At 46.0% G+C, this 18,778-nt stretch overlaps 1 protein-coding gene across 5 annotated transcripts in view; it reads right to left on the bottom strand.

Annotated features, from left to right (window-relative positions):
* MPDZ (multiple PDZ domain crumbs cell polarity complex component) overlaps nt 1-18,778 on the bottom strand; it is a 268,414-nt gene that overhangs the window by 44,558 nt on the left and 205,078 nt on the right. For 3 of the 5 annotated variants that reach the window (XM_075316964.1, XM_075316991.1, XM_075316983.1), the window contains one exon: nt 3,983-4,090. In XM_075316964.1, the coding sequence (XP_075173079.1) occupies nt 3,983-4,090 (108 nt within the window). The remainder of the gene's footprint in view (nt 1-3,982; nt 4,091-18,778) is intronic. The other 2 variants (XM_075316973.1, XM_075317001.1) reach the window with 1 other exon arrangement.

Raw genomic sequence — 18,778 nt, 5'->3', positions numbered from 1 at the left:
CACAGATAAAAATACCATTAAAACACCAAAAAAGGAACAACCGGCAGTAAGAATATTCACAGGATTTAGTAAATGCCAGACTTGAAAAAGCACCAGAAGGTCACAATGGTAAGAAGTGCATAATTATGCCTATAGATTCATAAAGTGCATAGCCACATATGTTTATTAGTAATACTGCATTATATACCCATATCAAATCATTAATGCTGTCCAAACCGTATATATTGCATAATGCGCAATCAAATCAGTCATGGGTATGATGCTGCACTATAGAGCTACATTACATCAGTGCAATCAAATATAATGCTGCACTGTAAGACTTATGTCACATCAGTATAGTTGATGTAATGCTGCTCCACAGGGCAATCTCATAGGACTATGCCACAAAGCTATATTTGAGTGTATATTGCACTATAAGACTATACCACAGACATTGGTGCAGTCAAGAGAGGTAGAGATCACATGACATTATATCAAAATACACATGCAATCCGCTGCATAGGAGGCAGAGGTTCACCGTAAAGTGAGGATAGGGTGATAAGCCCCATAGAGTGATTTCACCTATAATAACCGCGGACATGGCATTGATTATAGAAGCGGCGATGAAGCTTACCACATGTGCAGCAGGATAGGATGTGACCTGGCCGGAAGATCCGCCTACCCGACGGCCGTTTCGGCTACCGCCTTCGTCAGGGGGGGTGGAGCTATGCTGTCAGGCCAGTTCTAATAAAGGGGGCATGCACCAATCCCAATCTGCCATCACTTACGTGACGCATGCGTTGCCGCGGCAACCCGCGACGCCAGCCGAACATCGCGTCAAGAGCCGGTGACGTCAGATCACATCATGTGATCCGACGAAACCCGCCCCTATAGACACAATAGTTCGGGAGACGCCGCGTGCAGAGAGGCACGCATGCGTACAAGTGATGTGCATGGAGATGGATGATAATGCGGTAGTAAAATACTGATGAAAGACTCTCATAAATTCTCAATCTATACATGGCATAACACCATATATCATAAGTTGCAGCCTAGATTTGCTTACAAAACTTAGGAAAGCGATTCGAGGTATACAACCAACAACATATTATTTTGAAAAAACCTATATACATACACATCAGAAACTGTGAGGCCCTAATAATATTGAAGATATACATAACGCGATAATGGATAGAAATGTGGTTACAAAGGGAGAGACTCGTATGCCTATAAACACATGTACCACTTATGTACAACCACAGATTTCACATTTGTAAGTATACACGGTCATAGTGACAAGTAGATACTGTGAGGAGAGGGCAGGGAGGGAAAAGGGGGACGGAAAGGAAGGGGAAGGTGGGGGGAGGGGGGGGGGGAAAGGGGGGGTAAAGGGAGGTATTGATATGATCAAGAAATCTCAATTCTATATATATATATATATATATATATACATATACATATATATATACATACATATACATACATATATATGTACACACTCTTTTACATATACATAACATAGGAAGGGCAGGAGAAGGAAGGGGCTGCATGGGCATATATGCTAATGACACATAGTGCCATTTATATAGTATGTAATTGTACTCAAATTGGATTAAGCCACGGATGGGCAAAAGTATATTACTAATAATATCAATTGCTATAGTATATAGCTATCTAATAGCTGCCCATACAATCCCTAAACTCACCACTGCCCGAATCCATGACGTCAGCACAGGAGGATAATAATTGTACAAATGGATCACAAAAAATTCTTGATATAATAAGGAAAAATAAGCAGATAGAATATCAAAAGAAGGCCAATTTGTACAATTATTATCCTCCTGTGCTGACGTCATGGATTCGGGCAGTGGTGAGTTTAGGGATTGTATGGGCAGCTATTAGATAGCTATATACTATAGCAATTGATATTATTAGTAATATACTTTTGCCCATCCGTGGCTTAATCCAATTTGAGTACAATTACATACTATATAAATGGCACTATGTGTCATTAGCATATATGCCCATGCAGCCCCTTCCTTCTCCTGCCCTTCCTATGTTATGTATATGTAAAAGAGTGTGTACATATATATGTATGTATATGTATGTATATATATATGTATATGTATATATATATATATATATATATATAGAATTGAGATTTCTTGATCATATCAATACCTCCCTTTACCCCCCCTTCCCCCCCCCCCTCCCCCCACCTTCCCCTTCCTTTCCGTCCCCCTTTTCCCTCCCTGCCCTCTCCTCACAGTATCTACTTGTCACTATGACCGTGTATACTTACAAATGTGAAATCTGTGGTTGTACATAAGTGGTACATGTGTTTATAGGCATACGAGTCTCTCCCTTTGTAACCACATTTCTATCCATTATCGCGTTATGTATATCTTCAATATTATTAGGGCCTCACAGTTTCTGATGTGTATGTATATAGGTTTTTTCAAAATAATATGTTGTTGGTTGTATACCTCGAATCGCTTTCCTAAGTTTTGTAAGCAAATCTAGGCTGCAACTTATGATATATGGTGTTATGCCATGTATAGATTGAGAATTTATGAGAGTCTTTCATCAGTATTTTACTACCGCATTATCATCCATCTCCATGCACATCACTTGTACGCATGCGTGCCTCTCTGCACGCGGCGTCTCCCGAACTATTGTGTCTATAGGGGCGGGTTTCGTCGGATCACATGATGTGATCTGACGTCACCGGCTCTTGACGCGATGTTCGGCTGGCGTCGCGGGTTGCCGCGGCAACGCATGCGTCACGTAAGTGATGGCAGATTGGGATTGGTGCATGCCCCCTTTATTAGAACTGGCCTGACAGCATAGCTCCACCCCCCCTGACGAAGGCGGTAGCCGAAACGGCCGTCGGGTAGGCGGATCTTCCGGCCAGGTCACATCCTATCCTGCTGCACATGTGGTAAGCTTCATCGCCGCTTCTATAATCAATGCCATGTCCGCGGTTATTATAGGTGAAATCACTCTATGGGGCTTATCACCCTATCCTCACTTTACGGTGAACCTCTGCCTCCTATGCAGCGGATTGCATGTGTATTTTGATATAATGTCATGTGATCTCTGCCTCTCTTGACTGCACCAATGTCTGTGGTATAGTCTTATAGTGCAATATACACTCAAATATAGCTTTGTGGCATAGTCCTATGAGATTGCCCTGTGGAGCAGCATTACATCAACTATACTGATGTGACATAAGTCTTACAGTGCAGCATTATATTTGATTGCACTGATGTAATGTAGCTCTATAGTGCAGCATCATACCCATGACTGATTTGATTGCGCATTATGCAATATATACGGTTTGGACAGCATTAATGATTTGATATGGGTATATAATGCAGTATTACTAATAAACATATGTGGCTATGCACTTTATGAATCTATAGGCATAATTATGCACTTCTTACCATTGTGACCTTCTGGTGCTTTTTCAAGTCTGGCATTTACTAAATCCTGTGAATATTCTTACTGCCGGTTGTTCCTTTTTTGGTGTTTTAATGGTATTTTTATCTGTGTGTCCACCTTTACACTGATCAATAAAAAATCTTTTTTCACCTTATGGACGTTTGATCGTTCTTTTTGTTCTTTTCTTCCTACTCTGTTTACCATGTAGATGCCGTAGTTACCATTGAAAGCAGCATCTAAGGTGTTATCCGGCCATGCTTGGTGCCAACACCAATTCTGACTGATGCAGCAGGGTGTCGGCTATAGTATACTGCCGACAGCTGCTGTATTTTCACCTATTCACATATATCTCGGGTCAGTTTTAAGTTGTATTGGTGGCCAATATGGGGTTAATAGTAATCACAAGCACAAATGCACATGGTTGTAGGGTCTCATAAGTCATGAGAGCAGACATTTTACTTGACTTGTGCCGCCCCTCGACCTAAATGGTGGCTCACAGAGAACACGAGCCTGCATTCAGCTACTTGGCATATGACGTGGAGACCTCAGGGTCATTTACCATGTTCTCACTAATGCTCACATGACTGCCTTGTGAAGTCCTTCTTTCAGAATGGAATGGTCCCGCTTTTATTCTTCCGACCTCCAGCTTCACTGCACCTAAGGAGCACTAGACATACACGTATTAATGTAAACCGTGTGCACACTGATCGCTTACCATTACCTTCCACACTATTTGCCTGACACTGGGCACTCGCCCTATTTCTGAGTAATAACCATTTAGAAATGTGATGATGTGGGTCCAACTGATACATAAATGTACAATCTATGTCATCTATAGAAGAGCACGCACATGTATACAAAGGAAGATGAAAAGCACAGATATGAGGCAACATTATCATGTATGTATGCCTAGGAAGGAGGCAAAAAAATAAACAACAAAAATGCACAAAAAACAAATCCCATTCAACTCTTCCCCCAGCAGTAATTTGCCATACTTTTGTGCTGAGCAGTAAAATCAGTAAACGTTTGTCATGTGACTGTCACAGCCAGTGATTGGCTGCGGTGGTCACATGCTGGCTGTTTGTATGTAATTAAAGGGAACCCGCCACCTTCTTATCTGCTGGTCCTGAACCGGCATCTCCCATCTTGTTGTGATGGCTGTCCTCTTTCCTTGCTCTATGTGGATGTGTCCTACGTCATCCAGTGTCCTCCATTGCACCCATGCGCACACGCATTTCTTTCTGCCCTGCTAAGGGCAGATCAAAGTATTGTAGTGCGCTTGCGTTCTTTGACCTTTCCCAGCGCCTGTGCATTACGTTAATTTGCTCTGCCCGCAGGAGGGCAGACACAAGTGCACATGTGCAGGAGAACAATGGAGGGACACTGTATGGATGTCGTAGGATGCGTCATTCACCTGAAACAAAAAGGGGGACGGCGATCATAAGAAGATAGGAGGCGCCAGACCGAGGCCAGCGACACCCATTGGACAGGACCGTCCCACAGGTAAGTAGGTGACATGCTCCCTTTAAAGCCAAGCAATGCCCTTAGCAGTTAGCTGCCATACATCTATGCTGAGAACTAACGTAAATAAATTTGTTACGCTACTGTCACAACCAGTGATTGGCTGCAGTGGTAATGTGCCAGCTGCTTCTAAGTAAAAACTATGAGGACTAATAAAGCACCAGTGCTACCTCAGGAAGAGGTGGAAGTCGCTTTATCTTGTTTTACACTACATTTGTTTTTTTATTACATTTGCTGCTGATTTTATTTTTTTAAAGAAAATCTGTCACTAAGTTTTTGCCACCTAATCCGAGAGCAGCATAACATAGGGGCAGAGATACTGAGTCCAGCGATGTGTTACTTACTGAGCTGTTTAATGTAGTTTTCATAAAACCAGTTTAATCAGCAGTAGATTATCATTAGAGGACTACTTGGTGTGCTGCAGGTAGTCCAGCATATTCGTGACCGCTGTATAACTGCTAGACCTGCAGCAGAGAAAGCATTGATTTTATGAAAATGACAGCAAACAGATCAGTAAGTGACACATCACTGGAATCAGGGTCACTATCTCTACACTATGTTTCTCTCAGATTGGGTAGAAATATAAAGCACAAAGAGAGACTTGTATAATGACCAATCTAAGACTCACCAAATCCAATAGAAAAAAGCAAATGTTGTGAGAATTAAAATATTTTAATTCTCACAGCTTCTCTCAGATGGGGTAGGAAAAATCTGGTGACAGATTTATTTAATAAATCTCTTTAAAGGTTTAAAGGGAATCTGTCAGCAGGTTTTTTCTTCCTTATCTGTAAGCAGCATGATGTAGACAAAGAGAATCTGAATCCAATGATGTCTCCCTTAGATTACTGGGTGCAGCCATTCTGACACAATCAGAATGTTTAGATTTAGTCATATAGCAGAGCTGAGAAAGCTATCCCTTTACCAGAGATTCTACATTGACAGTGAGATGTCAATCACAGGAGAGGGCATGACGGATTGCCATGCTCCTGACACTATAGTCAAAGCAATGATGAGTCCCGCTTGTGTCCTGCTGGTTAAACAACAGATTGGACCAGGACAAGACAGGCATCCCTGAATTCTCTGTGTTAACCCTTGCAGCATGCGGTCTTCAGCTTACATAGCAATAACCTGCTAACAGAATCCCTTTAGAACATGATAGTAATCTGAAGTTACCACTAGAGCAAGCCCAAGAGCTTATGCCATACTGTAGAATTTCATTCCATATCCACAGAGATTCTATGTTCTCTAAAGGTTGCTCCAGGCAGGCAGCATGACGTGTTTTATATCTACGTCTGTGCAGGGGGAAAACTAAGCATTGATCAAAATAAATCTAATTAAAAAATAATATTCCGCAATGATTTTTGTACCTAAAAATGGCATAGCTGAATATTTGCTATTACAAAGTAAAGAATTTAGGTTACTAGAGGCAAAAAATCTTCACTGAATAGAGCAAATATATTTAGGGAGTGTCTCTGTACATCTGCGCACATTAAACAATGAATCGCTCTGTTACCTCTACATGTCCTATGTCATACAGCCAAAATAATAACTAAAGAGGAGGCTTCCAGAAATGAATTCCAAACTGCTAAGAACTTGCATCATTAAAGACATTGTACATAAAATCCTAGTGTTCCATAATGATATTCTCCCCATGGGCCTTTTGGCTGGCTCCGTAGTCCGGGTGCAACAAGAAGCAATGACTACATGTGCGCCGTGCCGATATATATCCCCTTTCCAGTGTGAACGGCTACGTATATAAATGGGGGGAAGCAATAGAGCATTGGCTGGGGTATAAAGATCACAAAATCCGGCTTCTTTCAGCTCATGTTAAATTGTGAAAGATTCCAAGATCAAGTTGTGGTTCAGCCGCGGCTGCAGGCTCCTGCAACAATCACAAGGGGAATCAATAGGATTATTAACCAGGGCCTTCGGAGATTCTAGTTATTGCTGCTCTTTATTTTATGTTCTGCCATCTGGAGTCATCAGATGTAACTTGCTATTATTATCCAGTTATGGATCTCCTGAGTCATTGAGTATATGATTACAGCCATTCTATTGGAGTCATTTTTGTTTTAATAAGCCTCCTCCCTTAATTTCATGATTTAACAATAGGGCCTAATGGACAGAGATTGCAGTTGATGGCACACTTTGGGGGGGGTAAAGACAAAAAGGTGCCAGACATTTAAGTGCAAACGGAACAGTAACCAATAGCCAGATTTCATCTTGATTATTGTTTACTGGGATTACAAACCTCTCCGATCCCATAAAAAGCTTTTCGCCGTTACATGCCAGCTCCAGCGCAGAGAGTTTTACAGAAACATTCTCAAAGTGAATGCCAATCTAGTGCCCGTTATTGGGAGGAAAACATATTTGCAGAGCTCTTGAGCTGATCACGGTAGGACATTTAAATCAATATCGTCATGTCATAAGTAGTGCCATCGAAAGACGGGAATCCTAACCTCTACTAATGGTGCAGCTTCCCTCCTAGAACAGAAGAAATCTCTACAGCGCTCATCAATCTGATGTATACAATAAGCAGCACATTACATTACACATGTTAGCAAGACGCTACGGGAAAATACAGTTCAGAGCGGCATGGAGGGAGACCTGTATGCAAAATATATGAAATAACCTTAAAGGGGTACTCTGGGGAGATAAAGAATTTTCATACTGTCCCTGCACTAATATACTGTGAAGCTGAGATGCTTAGGGCACTTCTATTATCTTTAGATTACAGTGGAACTTTGGATTACGAGAATAATTCGGGAGTGTGCTCTTAAACCAGGTTACTCTCATATCAAAGCGAATTTTCCAATAGGAAATAATTGAAACACAGACAATTCGTTCCACAACCCAACAATAGTTACTGTATTTATACAAACGTATTACAGTAATACAAAATAATGTACTGTAATCATATATAATTATTACAATATACTAATATAAAATAATGTACAGTAGAGTAAAAACATATAAAACAAATTAAACTGCACATTAGCTTACAATAGAATTGTTTGTGTGCGGGATGTACAATAAATGCAATGTGCTGCACTGGTTATCAATAAGAAAGTAATACTGTATTCACAAATGCAAATTGATAGACATGCTATATAGTATATACTGTACTGTACAATGGTATACTGTATACAGTATACAGTACATATAGACAGAAAGTTACCTCCAGAGTGGGTCAGAGTGCGGTAAAAGGATGAAACCAGAAGTGTGCACAGTGAGTATTTGCTCTTATTGCAAATCATTGCTCTTAAACTAAGTTACACATTTTTAAAAAGCTTTGCTTGTCTTACAAAACACTCTCAAACCAAGTTACTCTTAATCCAAGGTTCCACTGTGCTTGTAATTGAATTATACACTAGCTGCTCCTCACTCCTCTCGTATGGGACGTTACGTCACACATCGATGTGCAGCTCTGTGCTGTATCAGACTTCTGATGATTCCTCATTCTGAGAAGAGGGGGCGTGACGTCCTAGAAGCTCCGTGCTGTGAGCATCTGTCAGTCTCCGGATGCTTCCGCAATCTTAGAAGTGGGAGCATGATGTCCCAAAAACTCTGTGCTGTGAGTATCTATCAGTCTCCTGATACTTTCGCAGTTTAAGAGGTGGGAAATGGCGTCCCAGAAGCTCCGTGCTGTGAGAATCAGTCTCCTATTGCTTCCGCAGTCTGAGAAGGGTGTGGCCACACCTTCTGTTCTCTGTAAAGAAGAATCAGGAGACTGAGATACTCACAGCACAGAGCGTCTAGGATGTCACGCCCCCTCTTCTCAGAATGCGGAAGCATCAGGAGACTGAGATACTCATGGCACAGAGCGTCTAGGATGTCACGCCCCCTCTTCTCAGAATGCGGAAGCATCAGGAGACTGAGATACTCACGGCACAGAGCGTCTAGGATGTCACGCCCCCTCTTCTCAGAATGCGGAAGCATCAGGAGACTGAGATACTCATGGCACAGAGCGTCTAGGATGTCACGCCCCCTCTTCTCAGAATGCGGAAGCATCAGGAGACTGAGATACTCACGGCACAGAGCGTCTAGGATGTCACGCCCCCTCTTCTCAGAATGCGGAAGCATCAGGAGACTGAGATACTCACAGCACAGAGCGTCTAGGATGTCACGCCCCCTCTTCTCAGAATGCGGAAGCATCAGGAGACTGAGATACTCACAGCACAGAGCGTCTAGGATGTCACGCCCCCTCTTCTCAGAATGCGGAAGCATCAGGAGACTGAGATACTCACAGCACAGAGCAGAGCGTCTAGGATGTCACGCCCCCTCTTCTCAGAATGCGGAAGCATCAGGAGACTGAGATACTCACAGCACAGAGCGTCTAGGATGTCACGCCCCCTCTTCTCAGAATGCGGAAGCATCAGGAGACTGAGATACTCATGGCACAGAGCGTCTAAGATGTCACGCCCCCTCTTCTCAGAATGTGGAAGCATGAGGAGACTGAGATACTCACAGCACAGAGCTTCTAGGACGTCACGCCCCCTCTTCTCAGATTGTGGAAGCATCAGGAGACTGAGATGTTCACAGCACAGAGCGTCTAGGATGTCACGCCCACTCTTCTTGAGCTGTGAAAGCAGCTATTATATGAGGCTGACTGATACAGCACAGAGCTGCACAATGATGTGTAACGTAACGTCAGATACAGAAGTGAGAAGTGAGGAGCAGTTACTATATAACTGAAGTACAAGTGTTCTAAAGATAATAGAAATGTACTAGGCATCTCAACTTTATAGTGTATGAGTTCTCCCCGAAGTACTTCTTTAAAAGGACTTGTCCACTACTGGACACACTCATCTTTAAAAGGGAAAGACGCGTCATGCACCCCCGCTTCAGAAAAAGGACGACAAAGATGGCCGAAAGAGGAGGTGTCAGCACCAGAGAACGGAGATGCACATATGACCCAACTCCAGCGAGGCGACCGTTTAAGTATTATAAAGTGATTTTTACGTTTTACACAGCGGCCAGGGCTCTTATATACAGCATGTTAGAATGCTGTATATAAGAGCCCATTGGTGGTGGGCGCAGGTTATAGGCCCAAATCTGCTGACAGGTTCCCTTTAAGACTAGTTTCACACTTGCGTTGTGCAGCATCCGTCGCATTGCGTTGCGTGACGGATGTAACGGATGCATTACATATAATGGCACAACTGATGCAACGGATACTGCAAAACAACGGAATCCGTTATAGCTTTTATTTTCAACAATTACTCAACTGAGCATGCGCAGTTGTGTAAAAAAGAGAATTTTGTTACTTACCGTAAATTCTTTTTCTTATAGTTCCGTATTGGGTGACCCAGACCATGGGTGTTTAGCTTCTGCCTCCGGAGGACACACAAAGTACTACACTTAAAAGTGTAGCTCCTCCCTCTGAGCTTATACACCCCCTGGTAGCCAGTCCTAGCCAGTTTAGTGCAAAAGCTGAAGGAGAATAGCCACCCACAAGTAGAACCGAGTAAGAACCGGAACAACCGGAGACTCTGTCCACGACAACAGCCGGTGATAACACACGGAACAAGAAAATTGCCAACAGGCAACAGGGAGGGAGCTGGGTCTCCCAATACGGAACTATAAGAAAAAGAATTTACGGTAAGTAACAAAATTCTCTTTTTCTTTATCGTTCCTTTGGGAGACCCAGACCATAAGACGTTCCAAAGCTGTCCCTGGGTGGGAATAAACAGAAAAAACTAAGAAGTAGGCGGAGCCTAACTTCACAAGTGGGCGACAGCCGCCTGAAGGATGCGTCTGCCCAAGCTCGCATCTGCCGAAGCATGAGCATGCACTTGGTAGTGCTTCGAAAAGGTATGCAGGCTAGCCCAAGTGGCAGCCTGACAGACTTGTTGAGCCGTAGCCTGGTGCCTAAAAGCCCAAGAGGCACCGACAGCTCTGGTCGAGTGTGCTTTGATCCCTGGCGGGGGAGGCACCTGAGCACTCTGGTAGGCGTCCGAAATGGTCGATCTAATCCAACGGGCCAAGGTCGGCTTAGAAGCAGAGAGACCCTTGCGCCGCCCTGTGGTTAGCACAAAAAGAGAGGTGCACCGCCTAAGCGCAGCGGTGCGAGACACATAGATCCGGAGAGCACGCACCAGATCTAGAGTATGCAGCGCTTTCTCAAAGCGATGGACAGGGGCCGGACAGAAGGAAGGCAAGGAAATATCCTGGTTAAGGTGGAAGGGAGAGACCACCTTAGGAAGAAAGTCCGGGGTCGGACGGAGAACTACCTTGTCTTGGTGAAAAAACAAAAAAAGGTGACTCCGAGGAGAGCGCAGCCAAATCAGAGACTCTCCTGAGAGAAGTTATGGCAACTAGAAAGGCCACCTTTTGAGAAAGACGATACAAAGAAACCTCCCTAAGGGGCTCGAAAGGGGGTTTCTGCAATACCGTGAGGACCAAGTTAAGGTCCCAGGGATCCAAGGGCCGCCGATAAGGCGGAATGATGTGAGACGCACCTTGCATGAAGGTGCGGACCTGAGCCAGCCGGGCGAGACGCCGCTGGAACAGCACTGATAGAGCTGAGACTTGTCCCTTGAGAGAGTTGAGGGACAGTCCTAGCTGCAGACCGGACTGTAAAAAAGACAGAAGGGTCAGCAACGAGAATGGCCAAGGAGAATGGCCGGAAGAGCGACACCAGGACAGGAAAATTTTCCAAGTCCTGTGATACAGTCAGGGCCAGAAATATTTGGACAGTGACACAAGTTTTGTTATTTTAGCTGTTTACAAAAACATGTTCAGAAATACAATTATATATATAATATGGGCTGAAAGTGCAAACTCCCAGCTGCAATAGGAGAGTTTTCACATCCAAATCGGAGAAAGGGTTTAGGAATCATAGCTCTGTAATGCATAGCCTCCTCTTTTTAAAGGGACCAAAAGTAATTGGACAAGGGACTCTAAGGGCTGCAATTAACTCTGAAGGCGTCTCCCTCGTTAACCTGTAATCAATGAAGTAGTTAAAAGGTCTGGGGTTGATTACAGGTGTGTGGTTTTGCATTTGGAAGCTGATGCTGTGACAATACAACATGCGGTCTAAGGAACTCTCAATTGATCTGAAGCAGAACATCCTGAGGCTGAAAAAAAAGAAAAAATCCATCAGAGAGATAGCAGACATGCTTGGAGTAGCAAAATCAACAGTCGGGTACATTCTGAGAAAAAAGGAATTGACTGGTGAGCTTGGGAACTCAAAAAGGCCTGGGCGTCCACGGATGACAACAGTGGTGGATGATCGCCGCATACTTTCTTTGGTGAAGAAGAACCCGTTCACAACATCAACTGAAGTCCAGAACACTCTCAGTGAAGTAGGTGTATCTGTCTCTAAGTCAACAGTAAAGAGAAGACTCCATGAAAGTAAATACAAAGGGTTCACATCTAGATGCAAACCATTCATCAATTCCAAAAATAGACAGGCCAGAGTTAAATTTGCTGAAAAACACCTCATGAAGCCAGCTCAGTTCTGGAAAAGTATTCTATGGACAGATGAGACAAAGATCAACCTGTACCAGAATGATGGGAAGAAAAAAGTTTGGAGAAGAAAGGGAACGGCACATGATCCAAGGCACACCACATCCTCTGTAAAACATGGTGGAGGCAACGTGATGGCATGGGCATGCATGGCTTTCAATGGCACTGGGTCACTTGTGTTTATTGATGACATAACAGCAGACAAGAGTAGCCGGATGAATTCTGAAGTGTACCGGGATATACTTTCAGCCCAGATTCAGCCAAATGCCGCAAAGTTGATCGGACGGCGCTTCATAGTACAGATGGACAATGACCCCAAGAATACAGCCAAAGCTACCCAGGAGTTCATGAGTGAAAAAAAGTGGAACATTCTGCAATGGTCAAGTCAATCACCAGATCTTAACCCAATTGAGCAAGCATTTCACTTGCTCAAATCCAGACTTAAGACGGAAAGACCCACAAACAAGCAAGACTTGAAGGCTGCGGCTGTAAAGGCCTGGCAAAGCATTAAGAAGGAGGAAACCCAGCGTTTGGTGATGTCCATGGGTTCCAGACTTAAGGCAGTGATTGCCTCCAAAGGATTCGCAACAAAATATTGAAAATAAAAATATTTTGTTTGGGTTTGGTTTATTTGTCCAATTACTTTTGACCTCCTAAAATGTGGAGTGTTTGTAAAGAAATGTGTACAATTCCTACAATTTCTATCAGATATTTTTGTTCAAACCTTCAAATTAAACGTTACAATATGCACTTGAATTCTGTTATAGAGGTTTCATTTCAAATCCAATGTGGTGGCATGCAGAGCCCAACTCGCGAAAATTGTGTCACTGTCCAAATATTTCTGGACCTAACTGTAGATCTTGACGGAGGAAGACTTACGGGCCCGAGTCATAGTGGAGATGACTTCAGGAGGAATACCAGAAGCCGTCAAAATCCAGGACTCAAGAGCCACGCCGTCAATTTGAGTGCCGCAGAATTCGGGCGGAAAAACGGACCTTGCGAGAGCAGGTCTGGACGGTCCAGAAGATGCCACGGCATCTCCACGGACAGTTGGAGCAGGTCCGGATACCAAGCTCGCTTGGGCCAGTCCGGTGCAATGAGAATGACTCGACGGCCCTCCATTCTGATCTTGCGCAGGACTCTGGGCAAGAGAGCTAGAGGGGAAAACACGTAGGACAGACGAAACTGGGACCAGTCTTGAACCAGAGCGTCCGCGGCGAAGGCCTGAGGATCGTGGGAGCGAGCCACGTAAACCGGAACCTTGTTGTTATGACGGGATGCCATCAGGTCCACGTCCGGAGTGCCCCACTTGCGGCAGATTGAGTGAAACACTGCCGGGTGCAGGGACCACTCGCCACCGTCCACGGATTGACGGCTAAGATAATCTGCCTCCCAGTTTTCTACGCCAGGGATGTGGACTGCGGATATGGAGGACTTGGAGTCCTCTGCCCATTAAAGAATGTGTTGGACCTCCAACATTGCCAGGCAGCTGCGTGTCCCGCCTTGGTGATTGATGTAGGCAACCGCTGTCGCAGTGTCTGACTGGACTCGAATGTGCCTGCCCGCCAACAGGTGGTGAAAGGCTAGGAGAGCTAGAAGCACAGCTCTGGTTTCCAGCACATTGATTGAAAGGGCTGACTCGGACGGAGTCCAAGTGCCCTGTGCTCTGTGGTGGAGATGTACCGCTCCCCAGCCAGATAGGCGTCAAGAAGGAGTGCCCTTGGGACAGGGAGAGGGGTCGAAGCCACCACTGAAGAGAGCTCCTGGTCCGTGGCGACAGAGCCACTAACCTCTGTAAGGAGGAAGGCCGCTTGTCCCAACAGCGGAGAATGTCCAGCTGCAGAGGACGCAGATGGAACTGGGCAAAGGGAACCGCCTCCATGGAGGCCACCATTTGACCCAGCACCTGCATTAGACGCCTGAGGGTATAACGGCGGGGCCTCAGGAGAGAGCGCACCGCCAACCGGAGTGACAGCTGTTTGTCTAAGGGCAACTTCACAAGTGCCGGCAAAGTGCCGGCAAAGTCTCGAACTGCATCCCTAGGTACGTGAGACTCTGGGTCGGAGTCAGAGTGGATTTGGGAAGATTGACAATCCACCCGAATTGGGCTAGGGTGGCGAGAGTGAGCGAAACACTCCGCTGACAGTCTGCGCTGGATGTACCCTTGACCAGAAGGTCGTCCAGATAAGGAAGCACTGCTAACCCCTGGAGGTGCAGGACCGCAATCACTGCCGCCATGACCTTGGTGAATACCCGAGGGGCCGTGGCTAACCCGAAGGGGAGAGCCACGAATTGGAAATGATCCTCTCCTATCGCAAAACGTAACCAACGCTGATGTGACACTGCGATTGGCACATGTAGATAGGCATCTCTGATGTCGATGGACGCCAGGAACTCCCCTTGGGTCATAGAGGCAATGACTGATCGCAGAGACTCCATGCGAAAATGCCGCACCCGGACATGCTTGTTGAGAAGCTTGAGATCCAGGATGGGCCGGAAGGTACCGTCCTTTTTCGGAACTAGGAAGAGATTTGAGTAAAAACCTCTGAACCGTTCCTGAGCGGGAACTGGGACAATCACTCCGTTTGCCTGCAAGGACACCACGGCCTGCGAGAAGGCGGCGGCCTTGGAGCAGGGGGGAGTTGAGAGAAAAAATCTGTTTGGAGGGCTGGAAGAGAATTCTATCCTGTAGCTGTGAGTTATGATGTCTCTCACCCACTGATCGGAGACTTGCTTTAACCAAGCGTCGCCAAAGTGGGAGAGCCTGCCACCGACTAAGGACGTGGCTGGAGCGGGCCGAGAGTCATGAGGAAGCTGCCTTAGTGGCAGAACCTCCTGCGGTCTTCGGCGGACGCGCTTTTGGGCGCCAGTTGGATTTCTGATCCTTGGCTGAGTTAGCGGACGAGGCGGAAGGCTTAGAGGATGACCAGTTGGAGGAACGAAAGGAACGAAACCTCGATTGATTCCTACCCGGGGCGGGTTTCCTGGTCTTGGTTTGTGGCATGGAAGTACTCTTCCCGCCAGTAGCTTCTTTAATGATTTCATCCAGCTGTTCACCAAACAGCCGTGAACCAGCAAAAGGGAGCCCAGCAAGAAACTTCTTGGACGAAGCATCTGCCTTCCACTCTCGAAGCCACAAAATCCTGCGGATAACAAGAGAATTAGCTGAAGCCACCGCAGTGCGGTGAGCAGCCTCTAGCATGGCAGACATGGCATAGGATGAAAAAGCTGAAGCCTGAGCAGTTAAGGTAACCATCTCAGGCATAGATTCCTTGGTGAGGGAATGCATCTCCTCTAGAGAAGCAGAGATGGCTTTGAGAGCCCACACTGCTGCAAAAGTCGGGGAAAACACGGCCCCCGCAGCTTCATACACAGATTTGGCCAAAAGGTCAATCTGACGGTCAGTGGAATCCTTAAGTGAGGTGCCGTCAGCCACCAACACAACGGTCCGGGCTGATAGCCTAGACACCGGAGGGTCCACCTTTGGGGAGTGAGACCACTCCTTGACCACCTCAGGTGGAAATGGAAACCGGTCATCAGAACCACGCTTTGGAAAGCGTTTGTCAGGGCAGGCCCTGGGTTTGGTCACAGCGGTCTGAAAACTGGAGTGGTTAAAGAACACACTCTTCACTCTCTTAGGCGAGGTAAACTGATGTTTTTCTGCCAGAGAGGGTTGCTCCTCTGACACTGGCGGATTGAGATCCAGTACAGAATTAATAGAAGCAATCAAATCACTAAGATCTGAGTCACCCTCAGAGAACTCGATGGGATACATAGCCTCCGAGCCCCCAGTGAGGGCATCCTCCTCATCTAGAGAGTCAGCTCTTGAGACAGAGCCGTGGGATGGGGAGGGGGAGGAAACCCTGCGCCTTCTCTTAGAAGGACGGGGTCTGGGATCAGATGATGAATCCTCCGTGAGCTCCGATGGACGGAGGTCAGAGGATAGGAGTCCTCTGTCAAGAGTATTAGAGGCACCCTGTGAGGGGGGCTGGTGCATATTCATCAAAGTCCTGGACAAAAGCCCCATGGACTCAGCAAATGACTGGGATATGGACCTAGAAAAGGACTCTACCCAGGCCGGGGGTTCAATCACAGGTGCATCAGCAGCCTGAGAGACCATGCTGCTGGAATGGGGGCTTTGCAGAGAATGAACCCCAGGGAGAATATACAGAGGTCCACAACCGGAGACCGGCTGTGGCTTACCAGACCGCTGAGGGCGGTGTTGTGTGCCCTCCAGATCCCGAAGCCCGGTCCCCCAGTCGCAGCACCTCAGCAGAGATGCAGAATGCAGGATGTCCCAGAGCAGAGTGATTTCTGCCTGAGAAGAGGGCGTTCCTATAAAAGAGCGGGAACTGGAAGGCTATAGAGACCTGCAGGGAAGGAGGGACGCCCCAGCAGTGGGGAGTGTCCCTCCCCTGTGTAGAACGGCCGCCGGGAGGAGCCGAACCTGTCCCTCTGCATGAGTGACATGCGAGGGCAGGAAAATGAAACTAGGCCTCCGGCGAAGCCAGGGCCTAAATTTAAGCGGCGAAGCCGACAAGCAGGCGCCATCGGCGCGGTTCTCAGGCAAAAGCTAGAGAACCCGCCGGAAAAGTTAAAACAATCACATACAGCATACTCTCCCCTTACAATAAAGCACAGGGACCCCCAACATAAACGTCTCAGGTACTTAGCTGCTGAAACGCAGGGCCAAGTCCCTGGGGATGAGTGCTCCGGTCCAACAGAATCCTCAAGGGGCTGTGGATGGAGACCGGACTCCTGCCAGGCATGGAGACCGTGCTGGCTCCCACTTCAAGCCAGAGCACAGAAGGGATGGTGAAGGAGCGCGGCATGTAAGGCTGCAGCCTTGTAAATCAACCTTAACAACACTGCCGACACAGTGGGGTGAGAAGGGACATGCCGGGAGTCCAGACATGGACCCGCTTTTCTTCAAACTCTTTCCAAAAGTCAAACAAATCAGATGAGAATGCATGTGTGGATGTATGCCTCCTGACACAAAGCAATAAACTGCCTAGGACTGGCTACCAGGGGGTGTATAAGCTCAGAGGGAGGAGGTACACTTTTAAGTGTAGTACTTTGTGTGTCCTCCGGAGGCAGAAGCTAAACACCCATGGTCTGGGTCTCCCAAAGGAACGATAAAGAAAACGACTCGTCACAGGAATCCGTCAAATGACGGATTCCGCCACCAGAGGCTTCCATTATCAAAATGACACACGCCGATGGAATCCAGCCCATTGCGTTTTTTTTGACGCTCAGGGAAGCGCAGAAAAACTCTACATGCTGCGTTCTTTCCGCCCGGTGGATGCAACACAGCGTCGGCCGGCGGATGCAACGCAGGACCATCAGTTGCAATGCATCGTCCATACAAGTCTATGGAAAGCAGCGGAATCCGTTAACGGATTCCGCTGTTTTCCAAAACAGCGGATTGCGACTGAAGGAAAAAAACGCAAGTGTGAAACTAGCCTAATAGTTATTCCCATCAAATATAAGCAATGTTACCATTTACTGCTCATTAAAAAAAATTTCCAGCCATTCTTGAAATAGTAAGACAATTCTTTACAGATCATTGCTTAGGAGACCAACCATCACTGCTAGGCAGAAGAACATGTTCTTACAAGCTCTTTTCTATTGAGTTGGTAAGCACTGTTTTACCACTTTACTCCCATGCAATTTTCCTTTTTTTTTTTTTGTTTTTAGTTTTTTCCTCCCTTTCTTCCAAGAGCCAAGAGACATTTTTATTTTTCTGTCAATATAGCCATATGAGGGCTTATTTTTTGTGGGACAAGTTGTACTTTTGAACAAAACCATTTATTTAACCATTATATTTAATAGTCCCATTAGAGGACTTGAAGCTGAGATTGTCTGATTGCTTGTGCTACACAGAGCAGTGCATCAACACATGTTAAATCCCGCTGTCAAAGATTGACAGTGGGATTTAATAGGTTAACAACCGCAGCGGGCGGATCTCCAATCCACCTGCAGCTGTTTGAGGCACATGACGGCTGATTAAATCAGTCTTCATGTGCATGGAAAGATGAGGGATCGATGTGCATGGAAAGATGAGGGATCGATGTGCATGGAAAGATGAGGGATCGGTGTGCAAGCCTGCATCAAAGGTATAAAGGTACAGACACGACTTTTGACGTACATATACATCAAAAGTCGTGAAGGGGTTAAAGCTGGCAAGGATCGCTGGAATGCACTGCTACCTCCTAATCCTGGCTAGGTGTAGCGCAGAGCTTACAAGCTAGAGCAGTGGTGGTCAGTCCCACAGGCAACGAGCACATATATAAAGTGTTAATATATCAAAAATGTCTGCAAATTTTAATTAGCCGTAAACTGCAAAAGGCTAGTTTCCACAAGT

The sequence above is a fragment of the Anomaloglossus baeobatrachus genome, chromosome 1 (assembly GCF_048569485.1).
Source record: "Anomaloglossus baeobatrachus isolate aAnoBae1 chromosome 1, aAnoBae1.hap1, whole genome shotgun sequence".
NCBI lineage: Eukaryota > Metazoa > Chordata > Amphibia > Anura > Aromobatidae > Anomaloglossus > Anomaloglossus baeobatrachus.
Note: the sequence above shows the minus strand (reverse complement) of the source record. Positions and strands in the feature narration are given on the sequence as shown.